The 22,799-nt window shown below is 48.2% G+C and overlaps 1 protein-coding gene across 1 annotated transcript in view; it reads left to right on the top strand.

Moving 5' to 3' along the window:
- LOC148521208 (aldehyde oxidase 1-like) overlaps nucleotides 1-22,799 on the top strand; it is a 135,282-nt gene that overhangs the window by 53,163 nt on the left and 59,320 nt on the right. The window contains exons 12-15 of the mRNA XM_088475570.1: nucleotides 2,959-3,052; nucleotides 5,254-5,366; nucleotides 12,798-12,982; nucleotides 21,382-21,544. Coding sequence (XP_088331696.1) covers nucleotides 2,959-3,052; nucleotides 5,254-5,366; nucleotides 12,798-12,982; nucleotides 21,382-21,544 — 555 coding nt within the window. The remainder of the gene's footprint in view (nucleotides 1-2,958; nucleotides 3,053-5,253; nucleotides 5,367-12,797; nucleotides 12,983-21,381; nucleotides 21,545-22,799) is intronic.

Raw genomic sequence — 22,799 nt, 5'->3', positions numbered from 1 at the left:
CCAGGGCCACTTAGAGTGTTGGGAATGGCAGCAGAAGCAGCAGTAGTGTGACTAGAGAGACAGCATGTCAGCACTGGGATCCGCAGCAGAGATCCATAGAGGTTGTGTGAGTTAAACTGATAAAATGATATTTACCTACTGAAAGTGTATTGCAATATTGAGTAATTATAATACCTGCAATAGACAGAACTAGAGAGATATACATACTGACATAGATGTGCTGATTGAGCTACCCCTGAACCTGTGGACTTAGGGCCTGATTCAGACCCGCTCGCGTGCGTTATGCGCTCGCGAGCGGGTCGATGGTGGCCCAGTGTGCATGCGCACGACGGAACCGGCTCCGTTGTGCGCATGCGCGAGACCCGAGTAGCGACGGGCAAACCGTCGCTCCGGGTCTCGTACCAAAGGGGGCGTGCTGTCGATGTAGAGTGACAGCAAGCCCCCTTTGGTGGGCGGGCCGGGGGCGTGGCTGTCCAGACGGAGGCGTTCCCATGGGAACGCCTACCGTCTGGGGACGGCCCCACTAACATCACAAGTGATGTCAGTGGGAGTGCTTTCGGCTCTGTTTGAGCCGAAAGCACTCTTGGGCTTGCGGCAACGAGACCCTACCACAAGGGTCTTGTCGCAAGCCTGATGGTCGCCATGGTCTTGACCATCATCAAGGCCGCTCGCTATAGCTGTGGGTGGTCACCCACAGCTATGCGAGCGGCCAAGAGGCCGTTCTGCAAAACCAGAGGGCCAGGCCCTGATTCAGAGCGTGCGCTCTGTCAGAGCGTCCGGCTCTGAATCAGGCCCTGAGTCTATTAGTATAAGGAGAGATAAAGCCATTCTGTGAGAAAGATTGATATAAGAGCTGATTAAGAGTGCACTTAGGACTGAGCTACTGATAGTATTAAGTGCTGAAGATAACTGTGCTACTAAAGTGGAACTGTATTCATTGTGCTTTATAATTGGAAAGTGGAAGCTGTTGCTCAGTGAAATCAAGAAAGACAAGCATTAGATGTTAATTCTGTTACCTTTGCCCCTTGTGGATTACAAGTGCATGCATGATACAGGACAGTGACCACCTAGCAAGAAGGTACTCCAACGAAAGAACTTTGAGTTAATTTAAAAGTAATTTAATGATCAGTCTAGAGATTTGCTAGTCTGCTGAGTAATAATTGGTTTTGTTATTTCTTCATATGTGTGTTATTGAGAAGGTTATTGCATGTTTAGAGTATAGTGTATTGAAATAATTAAGAAACCATATTTTTCAGAGTTATAGCCAAAGAGGTGCTACAGCATTTATGATAAAGAAGTCTATTTAACTGTTAGAGAGAATTATTGCCTATTTACTAAAAAATTGCTAACTACTGTATTGAATATGTCATGTTTCATTTGCATTGAATGGACATTTACTGTATATGGTGATTATTATTTTATCTATATTGACCTCCTGAACCCACGTTCTCTTACTTCCCCTTAATAAATCATCTAAATTATGCTATTTATCAATGCTCTCACATTAAGTCATTTTACTGGGTGTATGGAGCTAGCCTCTCTGCTACAGCAGGAGACAGATAAGCTTGTGAAGTCGTTGCCAGAGAAGACGTAAGATCAACGGAAGCTACCATTTCAACTGTAAGGTACCATCTAAATTTAACCTATCTGTGTCCACATCAATACCTGGGGTACCACACATGGACCTACAGTACTAGTTTAGCAGCAGTGATGTAAGGTTCAAACAAATTAGGTTATTCTCCTTTAACTGTCTGTTAATTTATTCCTTCTAACCTTCTGTCTAATTTCATGTGATTGAATCCTTAGGAAATTAATGCATCCATTTAATGATTTACAATATGGCAAAACCTGGACTTCTCTAAATATCCAGAGACCAACAAATTCCCTGCACAGAAACGGTCACAAGCTGCCTAATCAGAGATGTAGATTATCAGCAGATGGAGTGCTGAACATTGAGCATCCCTGGTTTATATTGTTAAATACAAATGTATTCAGTTATTTCAGTTAATAAAGCCAATTTCTCTTCTTCTTTTTTGCAATAAGAGATAAGGCATAATGCTAACATTAACCTCACTTTATGTTCTTAATTTCCAAACTTCTTATGGGCTCTAAACAATTGTTTAAAATTATATTACACACACACACACAGTGTGTGTGTGTGCAATATATATATGTATATATATATATATATATATATATATATATAGTGTGTATGTATGTGTATATATATAATATATATTATAGCAACTTAACTGCGCTGGGGTGCCCTAGCTGGATCAATGAATCATATCAGTAATATATTTATGTATTAAAATATGCTAATAATATATTATAAGACAACACATGTTCTTGCTCACAATACCCAAACAAACTTAATAGTCATTAGGAGTCCAGACATATCACCTGCGGTCACCAATTAGATCACACTATACAGTACCATAGTTATGGAGCTGATCAGGCTCCCAGACTGGTAGATTCCTACTAAACTTGCCCTCCGCTGGTCCAACTCTTTATGGAATATAATTTGGATCTATGTCATTGCAGTTTACATACATATTCATGGAGCACACCTAGAACAGCAATTTTAATAAAATTAATTCTTCTGGACTAAACGTATTAAAGATAATTTTCTGAAATGAAATTCGATTACCCTATTGTTGTTTTTTTATTGGTACGGTTGCTTTTATTCTGTATATCCTACAGTAGATGTAGGCCCCTGTTCGCTCCAATAAAGCTGAATGGTGCGAAACGCGTTGTTTCTCCTTTGTTAGTAACAAGTATGTATAATGGTTGATTGCTTATTCTAATAATACATCTCCCTACGGACACACTATCTATTTGTTACCTTCTTATAATAGCACAGTTTATGATAAGAAAATGTTAAATAATTAGCTTACGTTCAGTTCTATAACTTTGTGTCTCATTAACAGCAAACATCTCTTATTATTATTATTGCAGTCATTAGGTGGACACATAGTTATACGGAGCTCTAACTCTGATCTGAACCCGATATTAGCCGCTGGCAACTCTGTTCTTCAGGTGGAATCTAAAGGTAATTCATATATTATTTACAAATAACGTCAAAGCAAATGCTGTAGAATGGAATTTTTACCTTTACGGTAAAGGCTTAAGAATAACAAAATGCATATCCTATGTTATATCACAAGACCCTATGTACAAAAATACATTTACTTTATGCACTGTGGCTGTGCAGATCATAGGGAGAGAGTCATAACTAAACATTTTGGTACCCTATACTAGAAAACACATTGGTGCCCCCCTCCCCAGGCCAAAAAAAGGGGCATGGTCTCACGGGGATGGGTGTGACCACACAATAGTAACCCCAATTCAAATTACACCACACAGTATTGCCCCTTATTCATGTTACGCCTCATAGTAGTACCCCTTACACACGTTATTCCACACAGTAATCTCCCTTACACATTATTACACACAGTAATGCCCCTTACACATTATGCAACACAATAATGCCCCTTACACATTATGCCACACAGTAATGCCCCTTACACATTATGCCACACAGTATTGCCCCTTTTACATTATTCCATACAGTAATGCCCCATACACATTATTATTAGTGCTTAAAGTGGTCCTAGAGACGTGGTGGAACACATCCCGGCCCCCATCCTCTGTGCTTTTTCAATAAAGAGACAGCATGCACCGCAAATGGGGACATGGTCTCAAATGAAAGGGGCGTGGTCACACCATAGTACCCCCAATTCAAATTATGCCACACAGTAGCACAATCTTCTTCACATTACACCACACATAGTGCCCCTGATTCACATTACACCACATAGTAATGTCCCTAATTCATGTTATGACACACAGTAGTGCCCCTAATACACATAATCCCCACAGTGGTAGTGCCCCTTATACAATGCCCACAGCAGTAGTGCCCCTTACACATAATGCCCATAGCAGTGGTGCCCCTTCTGTAGTGCCCCCAGTTGTGGTGCCACATATGCAGTGCCCCCAGTTGTGGTGCCCCTTATGCAGTGCCGCCAGGGGTGGGACCCCTTATGCAGTGCCCCCAGGAGTGGTGCCCCTTAGGCACAGTAACAAGTTGCATGGGGGTGCAGGAGTGTCACTTGCATGGATGACAGTTACACGGTGCAGGGGAGGGAGGTCACGGTGCAGGGGTGGCAGTTGCAGGTGTAGAAGGTACAGGATGTAGCGGGGTGCACTTACAGGGTGCAGGGGTGTCACTTGCATGAGGGCACTTATAGGGTGCAGAGGTGGCAGTTGCAAGGGTGCAGTTACAGTGTGCAGTGGTGATACAGTAGTTGTAGGGTGCAGGGGGCAGTTGCAGGGTGTGGGGGTTTTAGTTGCAGGGGGAACAGTTTACACTGTACAGGGGTGGGAGATCCAGGGGTGGCACTCACAGGGTCCAGGGTTGGTAGTTACAGGGTGCAGAGGTGGGGGATGCATGTTGCAGGGGTGGTAGGAACAGTGGGGGCATCTGTGTGCAACCATTCATTGATATATCTAAGCACAGTCAGTTACCCAGCACAGTCTATGAAATGACAGCTAAGCTGGGTACACACTAGACAATGTGTGTACCCAGCGTCAGCAGATGCGATGGCACGATATATATCGGGCGGTCCGTACACATTGTGCGATCCGGTGTGTGACCGCCTGATATATCGTTCACCGGCACCATTCACCTTCCTTGCGACGGCAGCTGGTTGGCTCCATCTGCCATAAATGCACGCCCGATGGAATGAAACCGATGTCGCTGCGCGGGGGAACATGTATAGTGCATACACACATTTCGGTTAAGGATGATATGTTGGTCCGAGAAATCGTCTAGTGTGTACCCAGCTTCAGAAGCAGATTGGTTGTTATGGGCACCTTCCCCCTATTTTATCTCTTTCCGAGGCTTGTTACATCTCCCCCTATGTGCGGCTGTCTGTTGAGGACGCTGTTGGAGGAAGACTCAGGACGACTGGTACTGATATGAATAATTCCCATTTTTCTTGTAATAATTGACCCTTTGTATAGCATAGCTGTATTATAGGCAATAACTCATTATTTCATATGGAACCGTTCTGCGGCAATAACAGCACTAGGACTACCTCGAGCCCTGCGTTTCTCATATAATAGTGGAAAAGGTAAATTACCGATATTATTTGAGCCAGAAGCTGATTTCCTCACTTGGATTAGCACAGTGATAGATTAAGCTGATTGTGAAATGATGATTAGTGTAAATCATGTATACATCTTCTGCAGGAGGAGCGCGGGAGATCCTCTGCAATGATGGCTTCTTCCAATGTAAGGGATTATCATCCTATCTCCTGCCGGAAGAGGTTCTTGTGTCTGTGCTCATCCCATATACACAGAAGGTGGTATTATTATATGTTTGCTACTTTACATATACATACTTGACAGCTCTGTTTGTCCATCTGTCTGTCTATCTGGCGCATTGTAAGATAATAGTGGGCCTGTCGGCAAATTTAGTGCTTGCCCTACCTATGTGCATGCCTGCCAAAACAAGAGATATGGTAAGAACTTACCTTTGTTATCTCTGTTTCTACGAAGTCCATAGGGTCCACAGGGTTGACCTTGGGGTATAGCTGGATCTGGATCCATGGGCACCACGCAGTTAAAGCTTTGCTGCTCCCAGGATGCACTTGGGTCCGTCCTCCTCTATAACCCGCCCCCGAGCCACAGCACCTCAGTTGGTAAGCAGCCAAGGCCGGAGGAGGAGACTAAACAGAGAGAAGGAAGACTGGAACACACAAGAAAACCATACTCACAGAAAAGGAAGACGGAAAACCGGTGACCAGCAACACAGCCCTTTTGAAGCCAGGTGCGTCAGGGCGGGCACCCTATGGACTTCGTAGAAACAAAGGTAAATTCTTACCATATCTCTTGTTTTCTACTTCAGGGTCCATAGGGGGTCCACAGGGTTGACCTTGGGGATGTCCCAAAGCAGTTCAACTAAGGGCGGGGACGCTCCTGTGCTGAAAGGAGCACCCGGCGCCCGAAGGATGCATCCTGAGAGGCGAAGGTGTCAAACGCATCCCACCCTCCCACATCACCTCACTTCCCACTATTTCTTTATCAATTGATGGAATAACTATCTCATCTAGTCCCAAGGTGCACTGTCTTGGAGTTATCCTGGACTCATCCCTCTCCTTCAAACCACATATCCAGAACCTTTCACAGTCCTGTCGTTTCCATCTCAAAAATATTTCTAAGATCAGACCCTATCTCACCCAGGATGCTACTAAAACCCTCATACACTCACTGGTCATCTCCAGATTGGACTATTGTAACCTCCTCCTATCTGGCCTCCCCAAATCCCATCTCTCTCCTCTCCAGTCTGTCCTCAATGCTGCTGCACGGCTTATCTTCCTCTCCAAACATTCTGCATCTGCCTCCCCTCTCCTACAAGCCCTACACTGGCTCCCCTTCCCTTTCAGAGTCCAATTTAAGGTTCTCACACTCGCTCACAAAGCCCTCACCCAATCTTCTCCCATATACATCTCTGATCTCATCTCCCTTCACGCTCCTCTCCGCCCTCTTCGCTCAACTAATGCACGCCGCCTTTCATGCCAGCTGATTACTTCCTCCCACTCCCGCCTCCAAGATTTTGCCCGCACTGCTCCCCACCTCTGGAACTCTCTCCCACTCTGCATCAGACTCTCCACCTGTTTGCAATCCTTCAAACGGGCTCTACCCACTACTTCATCAAAGCCTTCCAGCTATCATTCTAACTCCTTGCTACATGCTCATTCGTCCCCATCTACCCCATCTGTGTCAACCTAGTTTGTCTTCCCCCACCTTTTTAGAATGTAAGCTCTCATGAGCAGGGCCATCTACCCTCTTGTGCTTCTCCTTACTATAGTGTCATTTACTTCTTACTCACCACTAGGGCACCTAACACTTGGTTGCTTATCTAGGTGATATGGTCACTAATGTAGCAATATATATTATCCATGTCCTGTATTGTATTGTTCTGTAAGTCACTTGTATACAATTTGTTTTTGTACTTTGTAAGGCGCTGCGGAACACTTGTGGCGCCATATAAATAAATGCTAATAATAATAATAATAATAACCTCAAAAACGTTTGAATCGAAGACCAAGTGGCCGCCTTACACAGCTGAACAGCAGAGGCGCCACGTCTAGCAGCCCAAGAGGGACCCACAGAACGAGTGGAATGAGCCTTAACAGAGGCTGGCACAGGTAAACCTTCCTGTGCATAAGCCTCACAAATAACGGAACGAAGCCAACGGGCTAACGTTTGTTTGTTGGCCGGCCAAACCCTCTTGTGAAAACCGAAGAGGACAAACAATTAATCAGACTTCCTAACCAAAGCAGTCCGGTCCACATAGATTCTAAGCGCCCGGAAGCCTCACCAGCTAAAAGATCAGGTGACTGAAAAGCTGGCACAACAAATTCCTGATTAATGTGGAACTTTGAGACCACTTTGGGCAAAAACTCAGGACGAGTGCGGAGCACCGCTCTGTCCTGGTGACAGCCGATCCAGATCCGGGTAAAGGCAGGGCCCTTGAGACAACAGGTCCCGACGCTGAGGAAGAAGGTACGGAGCGTCGATGGAGAGGCTCCTCACATCGGAGTACCAAGGACGTCTGGGCCACGCCGGAGCCACCAGCACCTGCGTGCCGCCGTCCTGCTTGAATTTCCGCAGAACCCGAGGAAGTAGGGATATCGGAGGAAACAGATACGCCAGGTGAAATGTCTATTTCACCGACAGCGGGTCTACCAGACAGGCGCCTGCGTCTCTTGTCCTTGACCCGTAAACGGGCAACTTGTGATTGTGACGGGAGGCCATCAAGTCCAGCTCCGGCAGCCCCCACCTGTCCACGAGTAGCTGAAACACCTCTGGGTGAAGCGACCATTCCCCGGGATGCACGTCGTGACGGCTGAGGAAGTCCGCCTCCCAATTGAGGACTCCGGGAATGAAGACTGCCGAGATCGCTGGAATGTGACACTACGCCCAAGCAAGAATGCGAGATACCTCCGACATCGCTGCCCGACTGCGAGTTCCTCCTTGGTGGTTGATATACGCCACCGTGGTGGCGTTGTCGGACTGCACCTGAACCGCCCTTCCGTGAAGAGCGGGGCCAGACGACTGCAGGGCCCTGTATACTGCCCGCAGTTCCAGGATGTTGATGGGGATAAGTGCTTCTTCCACGGACCAACGACCCTGAAGCAACAAAGAGCCGGTCACTGCCCCCCCAACCCCGGAGACTGGCATCCATCGTGAGCAGGACCCAGTCCGGGATCCAAAAGGGGCGCCCCTCGACCAGATGAGCGGTCTGAAGCCACCAAGCCAAAGACTGCCGAACCTCCGGGGACAACACCAGCATCTGAGAGCAGATCCGGTGAGGTAACCCGTTCCATTCCGATAGAATCAGCCCCTGCAGGGGCCGGGAATGGAACTGGGCAAATTCCACCATGTCGAATGTCGACACCATGGACTCCAGAACTCTCGTAGCCGAATGGACCGACAGGCGGCAACTGCTCAGGCAACTGTGTATCCTGCAGCTGTAGGGAGGAGACCTTCTCCGGAGTCAGGAAGATCCTTTGCTGACGAGAATCCAGCAGGGCTCCCAAATGAACCATCCGCTGTGATGGAATCAGGGAGGACTTTGTCCAATTTATCAGCCACCCGTGCGCCTGCAGGCAAGCGACCGTCAGGTGGAGATGTTGAAGCAGTACCTCCGGGGAGCTCGCCAGCAACAGGAGGTCGTCCAGATACGACAGCAGCCATACATTCTGGTTCCGAAGATGTGCGGCCATGACAGCTATAATCTTTGTGAATACCCTCGGTGCTGTGGAGAGGCCAAAGGGTAGCGCCCTGAACTGATAATGCTGCTGAAGGACAGCGAACCTCAGATACTGCTGGTGCGAAGGTGCTATCGGAACATGGAGGTAGGCATCCTGGATATCCAGGGACACCATGTAATCCCCAGGCTCCATCGCCAGAATGATGGAACGTAACGTTTCCATCCTGAATTTGGAAACTCTGAGGAATTTGTTCAGAGACTTCAAATTGAGGATAGGGCGATAAGAACCATTGGGTTTCTGCACCAGAAACAGAGACGAATAGTACCCCGTCCCTTGTTGTGATTGAGGAATGGGAACAATGACCCCTGCTTTCAGCAAGGATGCTATAGCCTCCTGAATCTGTAACGCCTTGGTCTTGTCCTGAGAAGGACTCGTGCAGAAAAACTGGTGGGGCGGTCTGTGCCGAAAAGACAGGGCGTACCCCTGGGAGACCACTTCTCGAACCCAGGCATCCGTGGTGGTATTGTGCCAGCACTGGGCAAATAGAAGAAGTCGGCCTCCCACTCTGAGGTCCCCCAGAGGTAGGCCCGTCCCATCAGGCCGCAGGTTTATCTTCCTGCTTGGAAGAAGGGCGCCAAGCACTCCAGGCTTGCTTCTTGGGTTTAGAGGCAGTCTTACTCACCGACTGTCTCGGGAAGGACTGACCTTTTGCCTTACCCTGAACCCGAAAGGAACGAAAAGCCGAGCTCCGGACCTTGGCAGGCGTTGCCGCCGAAGGGAGGAAAGCAGACTTGGATTTAGCCAGAGTATCCACTATTTTGTCCAAGTCCGGACCAAATAGTAGTTCTCCATTGAAAGGCAAGGCCTTCAGGCCCTTCTTTGAATCAGAGTCCGCTCTCCAGGACCTCAGCCATAAGGATCGGCGGGCAGACACTGCTGCAGACGATACTCGAGAAGTCAGCAGACTAGCATCCAAAGAGGCTTCTCCAATGTAGGAAGCAGCGTCCCTCATCTGTCCCAACAACGCCCTCTGGACATCCGGAGCGTCGTCCGGAAAGGTATCCTCCAATGCGTTAGCCCATCCCTCAATGGCCTTGGCCACCCAGGAGATGGCCATCGACCTTCCGGGCCACTGCCCCTGAGAGGGAGTAAATAGACTTCAAGCAAGTCTCAACTTACCTGTCCGTGGGATCCTTCAGCGAGGATATAGACGGTAATGGCAAAGTAGCGCTCCGTATTAAACGGGTAAACGTGAGAATCCACCGCCGGTGGAGTTTCCCATTTCTTACAATGTGCCTCAGGAAAGGGGTAATTAGAAGCCAACCGCTTCTGAGGTAGGAATCTCTTACTGGGCGCCTGCCAAGCCACCGCCATATGATCCGTCAACTGATCAGACAGGGGAAACACCGCAGAAGCCACCTTAGTCTTTTTAAAACTAGGATACTTCGACTTAGGAGCTGGTGCCTCATCCTCTATCAAGAGAATGGCACGCACCGCCCTTACCAGTGCTCGCACATTAATGGACGATTAGTAGTGGGCATTTTGACGCCCTGGAAGGCATGTCAGTCTGCAACATTGACTGAAAAGCCGAAGACGCGGCCGCCAAATTTTGCACGGAGTTGGAGAGCACATCCACCCAGGGTGGAGGAACCGCCAGAGGGGCCTGGAAGGGCACCACAGACTGCTGCGTCACCGGGGAAGCCTGTATATACATAGGCAACCCCGCATAAGGACCAACAGACTGAGACCCGGGGGGGCTGCGCAATAATTGCGGGACACCCGGGGAATGGGGGACGGCCGGCTGGGGCAACACCCTAGCAGGAACCGCAGTCGGGACCGACAGACGGTCTGCAATAGACACCAGCACTTGAGAAAACATCGCCCATGGTGGCTCCTGCGTTATAGGAGGTTTTGAGGGGCCAGGAATCACCTGGCACCGTCTACACAGGCCATCCAGTGACAAATCCTCCTTATCCACTCCTGCAGAACAGCGTCCGCAGGAGACCAACACCGGAGCCACGGAGTGCTCAATCTCCTCGTCCGACATGACAAAATATATTATACAAAAAAATATATCTGGCAACCGAGCAGAATCAAACGCACTCACCAGTGTGCTGAACAACAGCCCACAATATGGTACTGTGCAGCACACAACTGTATGTGACGGACCTCACAAATACGTGATCTAGATAAGTGAGGTCAGTAGAAACACCCTTCCCCCACACACCTGTAGGGCCTGTAGGAGAAGGAAAGGGATAGGTATAAGCTGACAGTAAGTAGAAATAAGCACAGACAGGCAGCACTAGCAAAAGTCACATACCATGCAGAGAAGATATACTCACTGCACCTTTCCACTACAATCAACCGCCCAGATTCAGTGTCTGGGAGGGCTATAGCGCTGTGTACACTGTCCTTGTCAGGGGAGAGGTACACAGGGGGACCGGTCCGCATGCTCCCTGAGAGTATCTGCGCTGCCACAGAGAAAATGGTCCCCAGAGACCTCAGAGGAGGAGTGGCCGAGTAATCTGCAGCTCAGCGACACCAGACTACGAGCTGAAAGGCGCGCTGAGCTGAGGGGAGGAGCCGCTATACAGGGAAGGCTGCCTCCCCTGGCTAGCCATTAACCCCCGGGTTGCCGGCATCCCGCTTGCCGAGATGTAACACTGGTGGTCTGGTGGACTGACGGGGTATTCCTCCGCAGAGGGGGAGCCCGCCGCCACCGCTAGCAGCCCCCGGTTTGTCCTCTAGAATCGGGGGCAAAGGACTGCATTGCTGGCAAGACCCGCGAGCCGCCGCTAATCGGCCACTCGCGGCTTGTCTCCGGCAGCAGTCCAGGGAGGTCCCCAGAGTCCGGCTAGCACGGACTCTGGCCTCCCGCCGCGATCCCCAGTGTGATACTGGCGTTGCGGCGCCAGCGGGGAATAAGAGCGGCAGAGTGGGCGTCTGCACAGAAAGCCCTTCGCTGCCACTACAGAGCCTTGTATTAATAAAAAAAACAAAAAACCTAACAGGCTCTTTTTTCTTTTTTTTTCTATTTTTAAAAGAAATAAAAAAGCTTTTGGGGGCTGCTCCTGCAGCCCCCCTGCGCAGGGTGACCCGACTCCGGCCGGGCACCAACTAAAACTGAGGTGCTGTGGCTCGGGGGCGGGGTATAGAGGAGGACGGACCCAAGTGCATCCTGGGAGCAGCAAAGCTTTAACTGCGTGGTGCCCATGGATCCAGATCCAGCTATACCCCAAGGTCAACCCTGTGGACCCCCTATGGACCCTGAAGTAGAATTTTTTTTTAATGAACAATCGGGACAGAGGGACACTTGTGCGACCGGCAATCGCGCCAATGTCTATGGACACCCCGGACATCGCATGATTGCCATCACGCACTGCAATGGTTAATGAAGTATGGAAGATCACTCGTTCCGTCCTTCAATAACATGCATGGCGCCGCATTCAATATCGTCAGGTTTGATGCGCAGCACATGAAACTTGACGACATCGCATGCGGCCGTGGGACCGTGCATATCGCGCATACACACTGCACGATTTGTCATTCCGATGTGGCCAAATTGGCACAACATCGCTCCAGTGTGTACCTGGGATAAGAGCACTTCGGAAGTGCTGGTCCGCCTCTGGGCGCTCTCTTAAAAATACCCCTTCAATTTTTCGTGCGCCTGCCCCTGAAACGTGCGTCAATGTAGGGCCATGACTTAGTGGGACATGTCTCCCAGCTGTTCTCGAATAGTTTTATCATGTTTTGTTGTTTTAATTGTAGCTAATCTGGTGACTGCTCCTAATTACTGCAGATATTTATTGTAGCGCTGTCTGCTTGTGTTTTGTCTTTTGCATGTTTTAATGTTTATTAGGTGATTATAGCAGATGCATTTGTCATAGCATCTGTTGTATATTTTTATTTTATTTCCCAGATTTTCATTTAAGGCATTTTTGAATGTGACTTGATCTCAGGCTAAAGTGACTATTTATCTATAACCATTCCCGTGCCATTGTCCTCTGCCTGCAGTGGGAGATTGTGTCTGCATTCAGACAAGCACAGAGGAAGGTCAACGCGGCGCCTATAGTGGTGGCCGGGATGAGGGTCCTTTTCTGTGAGAATTCAGACATCGTCAAAGACCTGAACATTTACTTTGGCGGCATTGGCGCAAGCACAGTTCAAGCAGAGAAGACCGGAGAAGCGATGATCGGAAGGTTGGTTAGTGCCATCTTTGTTATGCTCTGGATTAAAATTCCAAATATTGCAGAGTTGCTGAATTCACAGGAGCTCTTATTAATTGCCGTGGTTCACTTCCTATTTTGAACCTGGCATCAGTGTTGGAAGTACCCAGTATACAATGTTATGTCATAGCCGCACACCTTACCACTGCTTGCCTAACTCAACACTTACTGATCAAATGTCACAGACAAATTTATCTCCAATGCAGAAGCCATAGTGGGTGACGTATCTAAATAGTACTATCGATTCCTGCCTGTCTATACCTTCTAACAATCGATTCCTGCCTATACCTTCTAACAATTGTCGCTATTCAGCGTTATGATTCGCACAAGAAATAAAAGCTTTCAGACTTTGAGTGTGGTTCCAAAGCACAAAAAGATATTATTCAATATAAAAACAGATGGTTACACGCTGTGATCTAAATACAATTAGCGCAAGTAAATCATACAGACCCAAGGTACAGTTGTTACATACGCACGCGCTCTGGACCCAGATACCGGCATCAGCAATAGAAACCTCCGTCAACAGCACAGCAAGAAGACTCTTGACTGGGGTCAGAGAGCGCACATATATACACTTACAGGGATAGGCAATACAATAGAACAGATTGGCATAATTCCATTGATTCTCCGTCATGCTGCTTGTGTTACAGGATATTTCATAGGTCAATTCAAATGGACACAATTCAGCCTCCAACAGCCCTTTGTGTCCTTTTTCCCGCTGCATGCTAATCTAAGCTGCTAACATTACAGAGTACATTTTAATGTTTTTACTCTCTATAGTCCATAATTTGCAGACGCATGTTCCGCTCTTCTCACCAACGATACCGGAAATCTGTCGAGACACAGTGGATCAGTACAACACCAAACACGGTCTGCTTATCATGTACTAAACCTTAGATATCAAATAACCTTTATTTCACAACATTAATCATTACTGAATAAACCTTGAATATTACACTTTAATGTTAAGGAACCTTTCATGTAAGTGTGCAGTGTGTACGTATTAGGGAATTGGGAAAAGACGCTAGTTAGCGTTGTGAGACTGTGTTTATTGGAGTACACCATGGTATGTGTTTTGCAGGGTTAATCATTTTATATGTTTTAGTGACTGTCTGTATTTGTATGGTAAGGACTTTTAACTTCTTTCTATTGCGTGGGAATCGCACGACGCTAAATAATAGCATCGCCGTATGTACTTATAATGGCGAGTTTCACTAAAATGGCGCTGGGCGGCCAGTCGCAAAATGGCGTCTCATTGCAAAATGGCATCGTCCCGATCTAATTTTAAACCGATCCTGTCTCAGCCAATTATCCGGCTTCGACGGTACATATTGGTCTCCAGGAAAATGGCTGCCGCTTGTCCAGTATAGAAAAGTAGTAGTATTGCTGCGCTTCTATGTTGTAAACCAGCTCAAACTTATAATAAAATTGCAGTAGATAGAAATTATTGAGCGCTATGAAGAAGGGGTGAGGGATAGGTGATGGTCTAAGTTTGAAAAGTTAAGAAAGAATGAGTTTAGGAAAGGTAGAAATTAATAAAAATAATAATAAAATTTAAATAAAAAATAGTAATTGGTAAATAATAATATTACAGTATATGAGAATCACAATATATGTGGATGTGGGAAGGTGCAGTGGTTAAAAAAAAAGCAAATGAAGCATATAAAATCGCACTTAAATAGTGCTCTTTGATGTTTATAGTCTTTTTATGGCAATGTAAGGAGCGGACCTCGGGAGAGGTATGGGCAATCCGCCTGGTAAAAGTCCATTTGTGGTAGTGATTGTCCCTATTCTTACCCTGCTCTGGGGCTTCTTCTTGTAACGGCAGTCTCCGGCTGGTCTGTGGAAGCGCGTGGTGCCGCGCCTCTCGATGACGTCAGACGCCGGACGCCCGCCAATAGTATAGTCTCTCAAATTTCGCTAGCTCCAGCTAGTATCTCCGCCTGGGGTCCCGTTCCAAGTCCAATGCGTTTCACACCGCATGGGGTGCTTTATCAAGGATATATTCTACGTTTCTCTAAAATAATAGCATTTGCCAGCCCCAGCAGTCAAACAAGGGTCTAGGACAGTCCAGTCCTCAGACGATCCTCTCCGTACATATTTTTCATATATCCCTGCTGGAGCACAAGTGTACAGTATAACTTGGTTGGTAATTGAGAGATACTGGGTCTCATTCAGACCCGCTTGCGAGCACAGGACGTTCGCAAGCGGGTCGATGGTGCCCTAGTGCGCATGCGCACGACGGAGGGAGCTCCGGCGTGCGCATGCGCGAGACCCGGCGAGCGACGGGGTAGCCATCACTCGGGGTCTCGCACCAAAGGGGGTGTGCTGTCGATGGTGAGTGACAGCACGCCCCCTTTGGTGGCCGTGCCGGGGGCGTGGCTGCCAGACGGAGGCGTTCCCATGGGAACGCCTACCGTCTAGGTCCGGCCCCACTGACATCACTAGTGATGTCAGTGGGAGTGATTTTGGCTCTGATAGAGCCAAAATCACTCCAGGGCTTGCGGCAGCGAGACCCTACCGCAGGGTCTCGTCGCAAGCCCGATGGTCGCGATGGTCTTGACCATCGCGACCATCATCATGGACGCTCGCTATAGCTGTGGGTGGTAACCCACAGCTATGCGAGCGTCCAAGAGGCCGCTCCAAGTTGAGGTAGGAGGGCCCTGATTCAGAGCGAGCGCTCTGGTCGGAGCGTCCGGCTCTGAATCAGGCCCACTGTACGATGGAAGTTAATTTACCTGAATGATGTTCTGCCAAAACCTTTTTTAGATACTTCCCCTCAACAAAGTTAACAAACTTAAGGGGAGCTGTATCAAGCCTTCTAAAGGGTGGAGAAGTTGCTTAAAGTAATGAATCGGCTTCTAGCTAGCATTTATCAAGTACAGTCTATAAGATGATAGGTAGAAGCTGATTGGTTATGATGGGCAATTTCATCACTGGTCCTCTTCTCTACTCTTTAAAAGGCTTGATAAATTTCCCCCAATATATATTTGTATTTTACTAAATAGTGTTAAAAGGCATATTCACTTAGAGCTAAAGTTTATTTAAACCTATCAAATTTTAGAGCTCCGGCAGATAGCTGGACCGCGGCCATTGAGTTACACGCACCATACCGCCACTTGAGCAAACGTCTCCTACAGATGTACATTTTTTTATTCAAGCATAGGGACATTAGCCATATTAGCATTATTACTCCTAAATAGAAACCTGCAGCAATGCTGAAATCATTAGTCTTCCACTTAAAAAATCCACCAAGGCGTGGGCCAAACAGCCGCGGCCCGTGATAAAGAAGCCCCTGGAGGAAAGTAGCTAAGGGGGAGATTTAATAAAACTTGGAGAGAGAGAAAATTGGAGATAAATAGCACCAACCAATCAGCTCCTAACTGTCACTTTACAGGCTGTGGGGTCTATTTACTAAGCAGTGTTAGGAGACAGAGTGAAAAGTGGTAAGAAAGTGATAAGGTGCCAGCCAATCAGCTCCCAACTGTCATTTTTCAACCACAGGGGCCTATTCATCAACACTAAAATAACGTTTTTAAGGACATTTTCCTTAAATAACGTTATTTTGGTATTCATGAACAGACTTAGCACAGGAGATATCACAGATATCTCCTTGCTAAGTCCCCCTGCGTTAATTTCCACACTCCCCATATATTAGTACATTAGTATATTATAGGGGTGTGCACCGGACACTTTTCGTGTTTTGTGTTTTGGTTTTGGATCTGGATCTTTCTTCGTGTTTTGGATCTGGATTGGTTTTGCCAAAACCACCCTTCCGTGTTTTGGGTTCTGGGTTTTGTGTTTTGGATCTGGATTTTTTCTTAAAAAATAAAAAAAAACCGCTAAAATCACATAAATGGGCCTTTTTTTGTTCCTACGCTATTAATAACCCCAATAACATTAATTTCCACTCATTTCCACTCTATTCTGAACACCTCACACCTCACAATATTGTTTTTAGGCCAAAAGGTTGTACCGAGGAAGCTGGATGACTATGCTAAGCGACACAAGGGGGCGGCACAAACACGTGGCCCATCTAGGAGTGGCACTGCAGTGGCAGACAGGAAGCCAATCAGCGTTATGGTGCCCATTTGCATGTAGCACGAACCCGGGAGATCCGTGCTACATGCATCTGTGTGATTGGCACAGAGCAATGACAGGTCCGTGAGACCCGTCTGTGCTGCTGTGGTAAAAAAAAAAACCTGTGTAAAAAAAGAAAAAAATGGCGTGCACCCCCCCAAAAAAGAGCAACCAGCCCCGGGCATTAGTGACCCAGTGCTGGGTGTGCTTAAATACAGGGGACAAACGACGTAGGGGTCCCCTGTACTTAAGCACAACCAGCACCGGGCTAGTCAGAACCAGCGCTGGTTGCCAAAATACGGGGGACAAACGACGTAGGGGTCCCCTGTATTCTGCGCAACCAGCTCTGGGCTCTGATCCGGTCCTGGTTCTGGAAATATAGGGGACAAAAAATGAGTAGGGTTCCCCTGTATGTTCCAGAACCAGCACTGGACTTTTTCTAGCGGGGGGCTGATGCCACAGCCAGGGGAGCCCTTTCACCGGGCCCCCCAGCCGCAGCATCAACCCTGACCGCTAGTCAGCCCAGGCCGGGGATCCCTGGAGAGCTGGGGACCCCCCCAATAAAGGGGTCACCCTCTCCAGGGCACCCCAGGCCCAGGCTGATAGCCCGGGGCTATCCCCGCCACCCCTGGTGGCGGTGGGTGGCGGGTTGATTGTGTGGTGTGGTGTAAATAAAGAATATCAAACATTGTCTTTACAAGTAGAACTGCAAGTCCCAGCTAGCCTGCCCCGCATGCTGGTACTTGGAGAACCACAAGTACCAGCATGCAGGGCATTAAGGGCCCACTAGTACCTGTAGTTCACCTGTAAAAAAAATGTTTAAAAAAACACAGGACACACACACCGTGACAGTATAAGTTTATTAAACATACATACACACACACACATGTACACATACTCACCTATGTAACCCTGTAGCATCGGTCCACTTGTCCGGTAAAGTATCCCTAGGGGACCTGTGAAAAAAAACATACTCACCATCTCCTATGCGAGGTTCTGTCCTCTTCGTTCCAAAGTAGGCATCCCCGGACTTGGCAAAAAAAAAAAACGAAAACGCGATCCACGAACTTAGTACCGTTCTATAGAACGGTACTTCCCGAATGAGAGCTTAGCGGCGGGGTATCACCATGGAAACCCCGCTGCTAAGCGTTCATTGGCTGAGAGAGGTCATCTCCCGTCTCTCAGCCAATGAACGGCTCCCTCCATTGTAGTCAATGGTGGGAACCGCAGGGTAAACTTTAATAACCTTGCGGCTCCCAGCATTGACTACAATGGAGGGAGCCGTTCATTGGCTGAGAGACGGGAGATGACCTCTCTCAGCCAATGAACGCTTAGCAGCGGGGTTTCCATGGTGATACCCCGCCGCTAAGCTCTCATTCGGGAAGTACCATTCTATAGAACGGTACTAAGTTCGTGGATCGCGTTTTCGTTTTTTTTTTTTGCCAAGTCCGGGGATGCCTACTTTGGAACGAAGAGGACAGAACCTCGCATAGGAGATGGTGAGTATGTTTTTTTTCACAGGTCCCCTAGGGATACTTTACCGGACAAGTGGACCGATGCTACAGGGTTACATAGGTGAGTATGTGTACATGTGTGTGTGTGTGTGTGTGTGTATGTATGTTTAATAAACTTATACTGTCACGGTGTGTGTGTCCTGTGTTTTTTTTAAACATTTTTTTACAGGTGAACTACAGGTACTAGTGGGCCCTTAATGCCCTGCATGCTGGTACTTGTGGTTCTCCAAGTACCAGCATGCGGGGCAGGCTTGCTGGGACTTGCAGTTCTACTTGTAAAGACAATGTTTGATATTCTTTATTTACACCACACCACACAATCAACCCGCCACCCACCGCCACCAGGGGTGGCGGGGATAGCCCCGGGCTATCAGCCTGGGCCTGGGGTGCCCTGGAGAGGGTGACCCCTTTATTGGGGGGGTCCCCAGCTCTCCAGGGATCCCCGGCCTGGGCTGACTAGCGGTCAGGGCTGATGCTGCGGCTGGGGGGCCCGGTGAAAGGGCTCCCCTGGCTGTGGCATCAGCCCCCCGCTAGAAAAAGTCCAGTGCTGGTTCTGGAACATACAGGGGAACCATACTCATTTTTTTCCCCTGTATTTCCAGAACCAGGACCGGATCAGAGCCCAGAGCTGGTTGCGCAGAATACGGGGGACCCCTACGTCGTTTGTCCCCCGTATTTTGGCAACCAGCTCTGGTTCTGACTAGCCCGGTGCTGGTTGTGTTTAAGTACAGGGGACCCCTATGTCGTTTGTCCCCTGTATTTAAGCACACCCAGCACTGGGTCACTAATGCCCGGGGCTGGTTGCTCTTTTTTTGGGGGGGAGGACGCCATTTTTTTCTCTTTTTACACAGGTTTTTTTTTTTTTATTTACCACAGCAGCACAGACGGGTCTCACGGACCCGTTAGTGCTCTGTGTCAATGACACAGATGCAAGTAGCACGGATCTCCTGGTCCGTGCGTGCATCTGTGTCATTGAAATACACAGCAGCACAGACGGGTCTCACTGACCCATCTGTGCTCTGTGTCACTGTCAATCACACAGATGCATGTAGCACGGATCTCACGAGTCCGTGCTACATGCAAATGAGCACCATAATGCTGATTGGCTGAGAGCCGTGACAGACGGCTCTGTCAGCCAATCAGCACTTTGCCCATTAAAGGCAAAGGCATTTTTTTTTAAATGGCCGCTCGAGGCAAAACCTCGAGATCCGACAGCAGATCTCGAGGTTTTGCCTCGGGAGAGGGATCCGGGGCAGACAGGGAGATCCGAGCTTGGGCTCGGATCGCCCCGGATCCCCGAAGTTCGGGTGGGTTCGGTTCTCAGGGAACCGAACCCGCTCATCCCTAGTATATTAGTACATTAGTATGGGGATGTGGAAATTATGGTATTCATCAAATTCCGAAAATTATGAATTTTCGGAATTTGATGCAGTTACTATTCGCCACTGTGAGGTGGCGAATAGCAGAACCCACTAACCTGTATCAGCGTGTGCAGGTCCCCCGACGAGTCCCTCCGGCGCTCTGCTCCATCCTCAGGCTCCGGAGGCTGGTCTGTCATGTGTGCTCCCCAGCAGAGCACAAGAAAGTTTAGAAAAAGAAAAAAAATTTTGTTTTTGTTTTTTCTTATCTGTCATGTGGTCTGCAGGGAAACCACATGACAGACCAGCAGGACGGAGCCGGAGGCTGCTGCGCGGACAGGTAAGTCGGGGGGGGGAAGGTGAGCGGAGGGGGGAGAGGGTGGGGGGGAGTCGGGGGTGGGTACGAAACTTACGGCATCTGTAGGCAGTGCTGCGCATGCGCTCGTTTTACAGATGTAACAGCGCATGCGCAGCACTGTTTCCAGACGCGATAAGGTAGTGTAGGCAGGGAAAAGTATCTATTTCCCGAAAAGCTGTCATCGCAATAATGACAGCTTTTCGGAATAGATACTTATGGAGAGGTGGAATGATGAATTCCACCTATAATTAGCTAGAACTCCATGAGAGTTCTAAAGCTAATTATCTCAATTGAATTTTTACGTTTAATGAATAGGCCCCACAGCCTGTGTTTGAAAAATTACAGGTGGGAGCTGATTGGCTGGCACCTTATCACTTTCTTATCACTTTTCACTCTGTCTCCTAACACTGCTTAGTAAATAAACCCCTGTGTTTGAAAAATTACAGTTAGATATAATTGGAGATAAATAGCACCAACCAATCAGCTCCTCTCTCCAAGCTTTATTAAATCTCCCCCTAAAAGTGATGTCTTCATAGCTGCAGGCTCACAAGTTACGGCAAAGAAAAAAAAATATTTCAAAATACTTTTGTTCCAATAATGTCAAATCCTTATCTCATTGCATTAAGGTTACAGCTGCAGTTTACCCATCCACAATGTTTAGCAGAATGCTCACACATCACAGCGATCATACCCATCTCTGCATATGAGAGAACCGTCTCCTGGGCGTGTAACCAGAGTAACGCCATATTGTGCCTATGCCGAAGTGATGCCTATTTCAGTTATATCTCTTGCACCCGGCATAGCGTGGGTGTAAGTGCCAATAATAGTGATGGCGGCTGCTGTAGCGGACAGAGATCTGGGGGAAGGTGCAGATGCAGAGATCCATAGGAGTCAGAATAGCCCCGGCGCGGACATCCGCATTAGATTTACGTTCGCACCCGACATGCGGAATTTTAGCAGAGTTGTCTGTGGCTCAGATTCAGGTCCGATATCCGTTGTTGTCTCCTGTGCCCATCATTACGTTGTGCTATGGATCCTTATTGCATGTGTTGTTCTTACCAGGCAGTGGAACGAGGAGACGCTGGGTGATGCCTGCAGATGGATACTGGATGAGGTTACTCTTCCATCGTCAGCTCCCGGGGGAAAGGTGGAATACAGGAGAGCGTTGACAGTCAGCTTTCTCTTCAAATTCTACCTGGAGGTCTTATATACCCTGAAATCACAGGTAGGATCAATCTGTTGACTGTAAGCAGGGCCGCAACTAGGGGGGGGGGCTAGAGGTGCACCGGATACCGGAATGCAGGGGGTGAAAAAGGGCTGACTCAGCCCCTACACACACCGCGCAGTCTTGTAGTACGAGGGGACTTGGGGGCTGCAGATTCCATGTGGACGGCTCCGTCCGCATGGGCTCTGCTTAAAACGGCAGTGGCAAACGCAGGATTTCTAGAGGGGGGGTTTCCAAATGCTTGATTTTAGAGTGAGTGTGGCCAGTCCATGAAGAGGGTAGAATTATCCAGCTTTAATATGTGTCATACAAAGTGTATTGCGTGTAATAATTCCAGCATATACAGGAGTAGCGATCACAGTAATCCATTATATGCGGCAGTATGGCCATCCTGCCTGAGCTGAATGATTTTATTCTAGATGTTGGCACCATTCCAGGGCATGGGAGCAAGTCCAGGAGTCTGGAGGAGCAGCAGAGTAACCTAGCACTGCCCTGGACATATATGTACATATTGGGCTCTATAGCAGCACATCCCTAACAGTGAATGTTTTCCAGATCTCCTATTTAGTGCACAGGTTATTTATTACTGGCTGATACATGTTAGAAGATCTACAGGTGGTGCTAATTATGTAATTTGTGATACTGAGAAGAACATGCAGCACTAGTAACATTCTGTTATATTACTATTTCTATTGTGGTCATGGTGTGGGCTGGGGAGGGGGGTTTCCAGGCAGACGGAAACCCCTCCTGCGTTTGCCTATGAACGGCCATCTGAAAATGGCCGCCGCCGAGGAGAAGACAGATGCCCTCTAGTGTCTGTTAGGCTAGCGCAATGCACATAGCGTTCCCGGAAGTGCTGGGAAAAGATGCAGAAAGCTGCATCTTCTCCCGTGAAACCCCCTGGCAACGAGCATAAACCCCATGGCAACGAGCATAAACCCCATGGCAATGAGCATGAAACCCCCTGGCAACGAGCATAAACCCCCTGGCAACGAGCATGAAACCCCCTGGCAACGAGCATGAAACCCCCTGGCTACGAGTATGAAACCACCTGGCAATGAGCATGAAACCTCCTGGCAACGAGTATGAAACCTCCTGGCAACGGGCATGAAACCTCCTGGCAACGGGCATGAAACCCCTAGCAACGGGCATGAAACCCCCTTGACAACGGGCATGAAACTCGTTGTCAATGAGCATGAATCCCTCTGGCAATGAGCATGAAACCTCCTTGCAACAAGTATGAAATCTCCTGGCA

This window comes from Taudactylus pleione, unplaced genomic scaffold, assembly GCF_031769625.1.
Source record: "Taudactylus pleione unplaced genomic scaffold, aTauple2 ptg000173l, whole genome shotgun sequence".
NCBI classification, from domain to species: domain Eukaryota; kingdom Metazoa; phylum Chordata; class Amphibia; order Anura; family Myobatrachidae; genus Taudactylus; species Taudactylus pleione.
The sequence above is the reverse complement of the archived record's forward strand: the minus strand, read 5'-3'. Positions and strand labels throughout refer to the sequence as shown.